The 9933-nt window shown below is 50.5% G+C and overlaps 1 protein-coding gene across 1 annotated transcript; it reads left to right on the top strand.

Moving 5' to 3' along the window:
* Window positions 1–4869: 4869 nt before the first annotated feature.
* On the top strand, window positions 4870–9552 carry CHRNA10 (cholinergic receptor nicotinic alpha 10 subunit). Its single transcript, XM_052652815.1, has 5 exons — window positions 4870–4951; window positions 5918–6063; window positions 6590–6744; window positions 7381–7913; window positions 9095–9552. The coding sequence occupies exons 1-5, from the start codon at window positions 4870–4872 to the stop codon at window positions 9550–9552; spliced, it is 1374 nt and encodes a 457-aa protein (XP_052508775.1).
* Window positions 9553–9933: the final 381 nt, after the last annotated feature.

A 9933-nucleotide genomic window follows, 5' to 3' on the forward strand; every position in this document is an offset into this window, starting at 1 on the left:
ATTTGATTGAATCAGGATCTAAACAGGGCCCACATTTGGTTGATAAATTCTCTCTCTTTTTAAAATGCCCTTTATTTGATGCAGTACCTGAGATGTTCGTCCTTCAGTGTAGAGGGCTGGGGCCTCTAGATTTGACTGCCTGTGCCTCTAACTCCGTTACTTGCTACATACAACTGGTTAGATCTAGAGACTTGATTAGACTCACGTTCTTTTCTCATTAGTGGTGCTGTTTTTCATCACTTGGGAAGACACTGTCTCGCTGTCCCACTTTTAGTGATGTTAAGATTGTTGATTCAGTTGTTACCAGTCTCATTTATCCTTTATAAAGTTTCCATCAAGCTTCCACCTAAGAATCATGCCAAAATTCATTGTGGCACAGTCCTTATCTTTTTATATATGATTCAGTATCTTCAAAAGTGAAAGTGGCTCAGTTGTGTCTGACTCTTTGCGAACCCATGGACTATACAGGAATGGAATTCTCCAGGCCAGAATACTGGACTGGGTTGCCTTTCCCTTCTCCAGGGTGTCTTGCCAACCCAGGGATCAAACCCAGGTCTCCCACATTGCAGGTGCATTCTTTACCACAAGGTAAGCCCAAGAATACTGGATAGGGTAGCCTATCCCTTCCCCAGGGGATCTTCGAACCAGGGTCTCCTGCATTGCAGGTGGATTCTTTACCAACTGAGCTATCACATTGCAGGTGGATTCTTTACCAACTGAGCTATCAGGGAAGCCCAGTATTTTCAAAATAGAGGCTTACATCACTTATTGTTCAGGTGTTTTTTCTTTTTTTTTCATAATGGCTTTTAAAAAATTACCAATTTTTATAATTATTTTTTCAAACTAACATTTTCACCCCAAAACACTATATATAAGAAATATTTCAACTTTTTTTTTCAGGTAAACATACCAATTTTTCTATAACTGATTCAATCAATTTATGCAGGTGCTATTTCCAAGTGTTTTGAAGCACTCTTGAATTTAGCCTTTATTTTGCTCTAAAGGTATTCTGCTGCCAAATGTTATTTTTAAGTGTAACTTGAGTGTAACACAACCTTGTGCCCCCAAAAGGTTGAAGAAGTGCTGCTGAAAATGGTACATCTTTCGCCTCACATCCAGCCCTGCACCATCTCCACTCACTCTAGTGTCACGCTGTCCACCTCTGCTTTTGTCTTGTTCGTTCTGGCCCTACCAGGGATCAAACCCACGCCCCTTGCACTGGAAACAAGGAGTCCTAAACACTGGACCCCCAGGGAACTCTCACTGTCTTTCCCCTTTGGCAAGTACAATAACCCTGGGTTTTATTAATTATGTTCAAACATTTTATAAATTATGAAAAAATTCACTTGGTGTGCCGTTGTTAATTTTAACACATACAGATTTGTATAACCACCCCACAATCAGGATACAAAATGTTTCATTACCCCAAAAATCTCCCTTTTCCTATCTCTTTACAGTGACCCTCTTCCTATCCCTTATTCCTGGCAACCCGATCTCCTTCACTATAGTTTTGTTTTTATACAACGTAATGTAAATGGACTCATACAATACCTGAGTTTTTGTTCCCAATTTCTTTCACTTAGTATAATGTTTTCAGGGTTCTTCTGTATTATGTTGGTGTTGTTTAGTCTCTGTCATGTCCAACTCTTTTGTGACCCCATGGACTGTAGCCAACCAGGCTCCTCCTCTGTCCATGGTATTTCCCAGGCAAGAAAGAAAACTGGATTGGGTTGCCATTTCCTTCTCCAGGGGATCTTCCCAACCCAGGGATCACACCTGAGTCTCCTTCACAGGCAGGTGGATTCTTTACCACTGAGCCACCAGGGAATCCCCATCTGATAGCATAGATCAGTACTTAATCCCTTTATAAAAAAATTTTTTATTAAGATTTTATTTGTTTTAGAGCAGTTTTAGATTCACAGCAAAATTGAGTGGAAAGTACAGAGATTTCCCACAAACCCCTTGCCCCAGCACATGTATAGTTTCCCCCAGTAGCATTTTGTTGCATCTGATGAACCTACATTGATACATCTTCATTAGTCAAAGTGCATAGTTTACTTTACATGTGATGATGCTTAGTGTTGTCAGTTCTATGGGTTTAGACAAATGTATAAAGACATGTATCCATCATTATGGTATAGAGAGTGTTTACCATACAGAGAGTATAGAGTCTTTTCACTGCCCTAAAAACTCTCTTTTCCGTTGAGTCTTCTCCCATAGTCTCCTGAAACTCCTGCCAACTACTGAACTTCCTATTCTCGTCATAGTTTTGCCTTTTTCAGAATGTCACATAGTTGGAATCATACAAGATGTAGCTCTTTCAAACAGGCTTCTTTCACTTATTAACATGCATTTAAGGTTCCTCCATGTCTTTTCATAGCTTAATAGCTCATTTCTTCTTAGCAATGAATACTAAATATTCCATTGCTTGGCTCTACCAGTTTTTTACCCACTCACTCACTGAAGAACATTTTGTTTGTTTATGGGTTTGGCAGTTATGAATGGAGCTGCTACAACCACACATGAACTTTGTGTGACCATGGACGTTGTTGCTTCTCTAGGCATTGGGCTCCTGGGTCGTACGGCTGAGCATGTGCCTAACATTCCAAACCACTGCCAGACCATTTCCCAGTGTGGCTGTGCCATTGTTGCATTCTCACAGCCCATATATGGAGGTTGCAGTAGCTTCACAACCTCTCCAGCAATTGGCATGGTTAACGTTTTTATTTTAGCCATTCTAAGAAATACGGAGTATCTCACTGCTATTTTAATTTGAATGTTTCTAATATATAATTATGTTCACCACTTTTCATGCGTTTATTGGCAGTTCTTATCTTTTCTTTGTTTAAATGCCCAAATTCCTTTGCCTAGTTTTTTTTCTTTTGTGTGTCTTCTTGTGTTGTTTTTAAATTTTTTGCTCATTTTAAAATTTGATATGGTTTATTATTGTTCAGTTTTGAGAAATTTTTATAGGTTCTGGATACAAGTCCTTTGTTGACTATGTGATCTGTAAATATTTTCTTCCAATCTCTAGCTTGTCTTTTCATTTTCTTAATAGTGTTACAACCCCTGCCTTTTAACTAGTGTATTTAGGCCATTTACTTTAATGTAAATATTGGTAAGTTGACTTTAAGTTTGTGCAGTGGAAGTCGCTCAGTCGTGTCTGACTCTTTGCGATCCCATGGACCCCACGGAATTCTCTAGGCCAGAATACTGGAGTGGGTAGCCAGCCTTTCCCTTCTCCAGGGGATCTTCCCAACCCAGGGATCGAACCCAGGTCTCCTACATTGCAGGAGGATTCTTTACCAGCAGAGCCACAAGGGAAGCCCAGGAATACTAGAGTGGGGAGCCTATCCCTTCTCCAGGCTGATCTTTCCCAGGAATCGAACTGGGGTCTCCTGCATTGCAGGTGGATTCTTAACCAACTGAGCTATCAGGGAAGCCGACTTTAACACTTTATTATTTGTTTTCTGTTTGTTTCCTGATTTTGACTCCTCTCTTTCTCCTCGCATCTCTCATTTCTTTAGTGCTGGGTCTCCCCCATGCTTTCTAGTTTCTCTTTCTGAGACTCCAATTAAATATATATTTAACACATTCTTTCAGATTCCTTCCTGTTTCCTAAACTCATTTTCTTTTTGTCTCCCTGTGATGTATTTTGGTAATTTCTTCATCTGTCTCTGAATTCATTAATTGCCTCTTCATCTGTGTCTAATACATTAATTTTAATAAATTAATAAAAAATTAAATATATATTTAATTGGAGTCTCAGAAAGAGAAACTAGAAAGAATGGGGAGAGAAATCTACCTGCTCATTCTTGAATACTGCTCATTCTTGATAGTCCACTTGCTCTTTCATTTTTCAATCCTCATTCCTTAAATCATATTACACATACTTCTGTGTTATTTTTAAAGTCACTCAGTGGTGCCTGACTTTGTGACCTCATGGACTGTAGCCCACCAGTCTCCTCTGTCCATGCGATTTGATCCCTGGCCAGGGAATGAGATTTGACATGCCACAACTAAGAAAGATCTTGCATGCCTCAACTAAGACTTGGGTGCACTCAGATAAAAAAGTAAATATTTTTTTTAAAAAGAACTCAGCAAAGATGACAGAGCTGTAGGGACAGTTGCCATCCATAGGCCCTGTCCCCTCACACCTCTAAGCCCCAGTCTCCTGCAGATTCTGACCCTGGAATCGCCAATCCCCCAAGCTGGGCCTGAGCTAAGCCTGAGTGCTACCTTACAGAATTTGAATAATTCAGGTCCCAGTTACCTGAGGTGTCAGTTTCAGTTGCTCTGTTCCCATGGACACCGGTGTCCCAACTCTGTAATTAAGCTAATGAAAGGAAAAGGGGGTCGGGCCTGCTGTCCTGTGCCTCGGAGGGACAGAGTCCCGGCCCGGTACTGCTGAGAATGCACCAGGCTCACCCAGCGTCAGGTGAGGGGAAGGCCTTAAGGAAGTCCAGGGGGCTGAAACAGAGGTAGGAGAAAAGAAGAGAAAGTGGAAAGAGGAAGACCAGGGTCAGGGCGGCAGAGACCAAGAAAGAGTTACAGAGGGACGGAGAGCAAGACACAGACGGTTTAGGGGGCAGAGAATAGGGCAGAGGCCAGGAGAGGCAGAGGCCAGCAGAGAAGGAGAAACAGCAGACGCCAAGGCCTAAGTACTTAAATTCCAGGGCCGGTACAATAGGAGGGTGAGGTAGCTGGAAGGGCCGCAGGGCTCCCTGGAGGCTAACAGAGATCCCAGTCTTCCTTCTGACTTCCAGGGATTGTCCACGCCACGCTTGCCAGCAGGGCCTGGCACTGCCACAGGTCAAGCCAGGAGGCTCACTCCCAGAGATCTGCCCCTCCTCTGGCTGTGGCAAGGCCATGGGCCCCAGGAGCCACCACCTCAGCCTCGGCCTCTCTGTCTCCAGCCTGGGCCTTCTGCTCCTGCTCCCACTCCTTCCAGGTATGAAGCTCAGTAGACCGGTCCTGGCTTCTCTGGGCATTGCTGTTCTTCCCATCCTCCCCAAATCTCTCTCTCCACGCGCTCTCTCTTCATTCCTGTGCTGGGAAAATGCTCCATTTGGCGAGTTTGGAAGAGTGGGAGCTGAAGAGGGCAAGATGGGGCTTGCCTAGCTGGGGTGGGAGCAGTTGAGGGGGGCGCTCCCAGGGATAGGGAGGGAAAAGCCAGGCAGACCAGATTGTGAAGGATGAGTTGGGGCTTTATCTAGCAGGCCTGGGGAGCCATGGCTCAGACAGTAAACAATCTGCCTGCAATGCAGGAGACCCAGGTTCCAGCCCTGGGTCGGGAAGACAGATCCCCTGGAGAAGGGAATGGCAACCCACTCCAGTATTCTTGCCTGGAGAATCCCATAGACAGAGGAGCCTGGCAGGCTAAAAAGTTCACAGGGTCGCAAAGAGTTGGACACGACTGAGCAACTAACACTTTCACTTTCTTTCAAGCAGCTACTGATCTAGCTGAATTTGTCTCTTTAAAAGCTTGATATCTCAGGAGCTTCCCTAGTGGTCCAGTGGTTAAGACAGCGCTTCCAATGCAGGGGCCATGGGTTTGATCCCTGGTCGGGAACTAACATTCCCCCATGCTATGTGGCGCCTGGGACTCTTGTGGTCTAATGGGGCCCCTCCAGCATCTGTGGCCGGGCAAGCAGAATCCGGGTCCTTAGGAAGGGGCAGGTGAAGAAGAAACTCATCAGCCTTGCTTCGGAAGACAGTAACTATTCACACTACAACCTCATTGCATCTGTCCCCGGAGGCAGGCAGGGAAGAACTAGAGACGGAGAGCAGGGACAGTTAGACAGCTGTGAGACAGAGAAGGCACTGACAGGGCCTCAGTCTTGTGGAGAGTAGAGGGTGTGAGCCGAGGCCCCTGCTCCTCGGCCTCTGTGGACACCCCTTCTTACTGGTCCTCCAGAGTGCTTGGGAGCCAAGGGCAGGCTGGCACACAAGCTGTTCCGAGACCTCTTTGCCAACTACACCAGTGCCCTGAGACCTGTGGCAGACACAGACCAGGCCCTGAATGTAACCCTGGAGGTGACACTGTCCCAGATCATCGATATGGTGCGTTGCTCTACAACCACAGGGTGTGCTGGAAGGGTGGGAGGAGGAAGGAACGGGGGACGAGGAACTTCCCCAGCGGTTCAGTGGTTAAAACTCCAAGCTTCCACTGCAGCAGAGCGTGGATTCTGTCTCTGGTCAGAAAACTAAGATCCTGCATGCTGCATGGTGAGGTTAGAAAAAAAAAAAAGGAATGGGGGGTGGGAGACTAGGATTGCTCTCCAAACAATTCTTTCCTGGAAACATTAATATAACAGCTACCAAGTGCTGGCTATTAACCATTGGGTATCCACAATGTGCCCAATACTTGCACACTCGAGTTCCTGACTAGCATGTAACTGCTGATGAAACTCAGGCCCAAAGGAGAAGGGCCTGCCAAGGTCACACAGCAAGACTGTGGGGACTGGATTGTGTGGGCAAGTCAGGTCTGGGGGTGCTGACCAGAGCGCTGCAGTTGAGTGTGCACACACAAAGGAGGGTGTGCACAGACATGTGTCCACATCTACGCCTGCCCTCTGCCCCCAATCAGGATGAGCGGAATCAGGTGCTGACCCTGTACCTGTGGATCCGACAGGAGTGGACAGACGCCTACCTACGATGGGACCCTGACGCCTATGGTGGTCTGGATGCCATCCGCATCCCCAGCAGTCTCGTGTGGAGGCCGGACATCGTACTCTATAACAAGTACTGCCTGCCTGGGTCCCTCCCCTCCACCCAAGAGATGCCCTTGGCTCTGAGGATGCACTTATTTCCCCATCCCCCATACCAAACCTGACTCTAGGGTGCCCAGTAAGCTTTGCCCTGGGAGCCTTCGAAACTGCCAGGAAGGTGTCGGCAGTGGTGGCTGTGTGGTGCAGTAGGGCTTCCTGACACCACAGCTCATGGCAACGACCTACTGGAGGGACCTCACAGTCCCTTGATAGCAACCCCAAGCCAACCCAGGCTGAATGTCTCCCAGGAACCCTCTGTGTGGTTCAGGACTAGTTCTATATCCCTCACAGCCAGGGTTCTGGGGCAAACATACCTCTGTATCTCACATTTCACCCTTCCGGGCCTGAGTCCGTACATTTTCCCCAGGGCCCCTCCAGGCACTTTGCAGATGGCACCCAAGAAAAGTTACCGTGCACCCCACGTCCCCTTTAGGGCTAGACCTGTCTCGTTCTGGGCCCTGCAGGCCCTGGCCCCATTAGGCCTCCAAACACACAGAGGGCCCTCTGTGAGTCCCCCAGAGGGTTGGAGTTGCACCCCCTCCAAGGGTCAGCCCCGACATCCAACCCCGCGGCGCCTCAGGGAGCCCCCAACCCCAACCCCTGCCCGCAGGGCGGACGCGCAGGCCCCGGCCTCGGCCAGCACCAACGTGGTCCTGCGGCACGACGGCGCTGTGCGCTGGGACGCGCCGGCCATCACGCGCAGCTCCTGCCGCGTGGACGTGTCGGCCTTCCCGTTCGACGCGCAGCGCTGCGGCCTGACCTTCGGCTCGTGGACACACGGCGGGCACCAGCTGGACGTTCGGCCGCACGGCGCCGCCGCCAGCCTGGCCGACTTCGTGGAGAACGTGGAGTGGCGCGTGCTGGGCATGCCAGCCCGGCGGCGCGTGCTCACCTATGGCTGCTGCTCCGAGCCCTACCCGGACGTGACCTTCACACTGCTGCTGCGCCGCCGCGCCGCCGCCTACGTGTGCAACCTGCTGCTGCCCTGCGTGCTCATCTCGCTGCTGGCGCCGCTCGCCTTCCACCTGCCCGCGGACTCGGGCGAGAAGGTGTCGCTGGGCGTCACCGTGCTGCTGGCGCTCACCGTCTTCCAGCTGATCCTGGCCGAGAGCATGCCACCGGCAGAGAGCGTGCCGCTCATCGGTGGGCTCCGAGGGCCCCAGGGTGGCCAGGGAGGGGCTGGCGGGGAGCTTGCCCCCCACCCCGGGGGCTGGCGCATGAGGCCCTCCGCAGGTGTGGGGGCCGTAGCCAGACTGGTCTGGGTCAACCGAGGGGCCCCGCTGAGCATCTTGGTGGTCCTGCGTCGTTCTGAGATGGAGGGGGAAGAGATAGGCCCCTTCCAGTGAAAATAGCCCTCCCCTCACTTGTAGGGGAGGAGGAAGGAGTTGGTCTTTTTTGGTTTTTTAATTTTATTTATTTATGTCTGTGCTGGGTCTTCACTGGTGCATGAGGGCTTTCTCTAGTTGTGGAGAGTGGAGGCCCCTCTTTGTTGCGGGCCTGGAGCACGCAGATTTCAGTAGTTGTGGCACACGGGCTTAGTTGCTCGGCAGAATGTGGAATCTTCCTGGACCAGGGATGGAACCCCTGTCCTCTTCATTTGCTGGTGGATTCTTATCCATTTGTGCCACCAGGGAAGTCCAGGAGTTGGTCTTTACTCAAGGACTTGTTGGAGGATGATCCACATTCCCCAGTATTAGAATAATAGGCAAAATGTCTTAAGTACTCACTGCATGCCAGTCATTCTCTTGAACGCTTGACATTTATTAACTCCGGGGAGCAGCACCACAGACCTGTGTGCATGCGTGCTAAGTCACTTCAGTCGTGTCCGACTCTGTGTGACTGTAGCCTGCCAGACTCCTCTCTCCATGAGACTCTCCAGGCAAGAATACTGGAGTGGGTTGCCATGGCATCCTCCTGGAAATCTTCCCAACCTGGGATCGAACTGGAGTCTCTTATGTCTCCAGCATTGGCAGGGGGTTCTTTACCACTAGTGCTACCTGGGAATCCACCAGGAAGGTTCTATTGTAACTTGCCCAGGTCATGGTGGTTCTATTTAAGAGTGTGACTTTCAGGGGACTGTGGGTGAGTCCAGGCTTTAGCAGTGAGGGCGGCAACCAGGGAGCAGGAAGCTTCTGAGAACCAGATGTGGGGATGTGGGAGGGGAGATGTTGGCCCTTCCCTCCTTCCCACTTTCTTCCGTTTTGCGTTCAGGGTCCTGAGAGCCTGGTGGGGGATGAGCTCATTCCTCCTTGTGTTCAGCAGCTGGGGAGCTCTGGCGCCTGAGCTCTTACCTGGGGCCTCAGCTCCGTTTCTCTCTTTTGCAGGAAAGTACTACATGGCCACCATGACCATGGTCACCTTCTCCACGGCGCTCACCATCCTGATCATGAACCTGCATTACTGTGGCCCCAGTGCCCGCCCTGTGCCAGCCTGGGCTCGGGCCCTCCTGCTCGGATGCCTGGCACGGGGCCTGTGTGTGCGGGAACGAGGGGAGCCCTGTGGGCAGTCTAGACCACCTGAGTCATCCCCCAGTCCCCAGCCTCCTGACAGAGGCACTGGCCCCCCAGCAGGTCCCTGCCATGAGCCCCGGTGTCTGTGCCATCAGGAAGCCCTGCTGCGTCATGTGGCCACCATCGCCAACGCCTTCCACAGCCACCGGGCTGCCCAGCGCCGCCATGAGGACTGGAAGCGCCTGGCCCGGGTCATGGACCGTTTCTTCCTGGGCATCTTCTTCTCCATGGCTCTGATCATGAGCCTTCTGGTGCTGGTGCGGGCCCTGTGAGTCCCGGGGGTCTGCTGCAGCCACAGCAGCTCCAGATGGGGATGGATCAGCCAGGCCAGGTGGTGGTCGACCCTCAGGCCACCCAGCGTCTCTCCACTGGGCCTAGGAGCCTGGGACATCCTCTCTTCAGGACTACTCACTTCACAGGCCAGGAATATTCATCATCTCCATACTCTTAACCTCTAAGGGAAATCAGAGCTTGCTGCTCCCCTGATTCCTGCAGAGGAGGAACTCTGAGAAGGGTCAAGATCAAAGTGCAGTTTGGGAGGGACAGAACTGGACTTCGGTGCTGAGTTTAGGCACTTTGAGTGGGGAGCGTGCAGGCATGACACCACTGCCCCATTTCCTGTCTTCTTTTCCTTCCTCTGTGGCTGCTGTTAC

The sequence above is a fragment of the Budorcas taxicolor genome, chromosome 15 (assembly GCF_023091745.1).
Source record: "Budorcas taxicolor isolate Tak-1 chromosome 15, Takin1.1, whole genome shotgun sequence".
NCBI lineage: Eukaryota > Metazoa > Chordata > Mammalia > Artiodactyla > Bovidae > Budorcas > Budorcas taxicolor.

Excerpts from the sequence above, each read along its gene's own strand:
- CHRNA10 (XM_052652815.1), top strand. The coding sequence starts at position 4,870 with ATGGGCCCCAGGAGCCACCACCTCAGCCTCGGCCTCTCTGTCTCCAGC. Across the intron at positions 6,745-7,380 it reads GACATCGTACTCTATAACAA|GGCGGACGCGCAGGCCCCGG; the intron begins GTACTGCCTGCC and ends CCCTGCCCGCAG. Across the intron at positions 7,914-9,094 it reads AGAGAGCGTGCCGCTCATCG|GAAAGTACTACATGGCCACC; the intron begins GTGGGCTCCGAG and ends TCTCTTTTGCAG.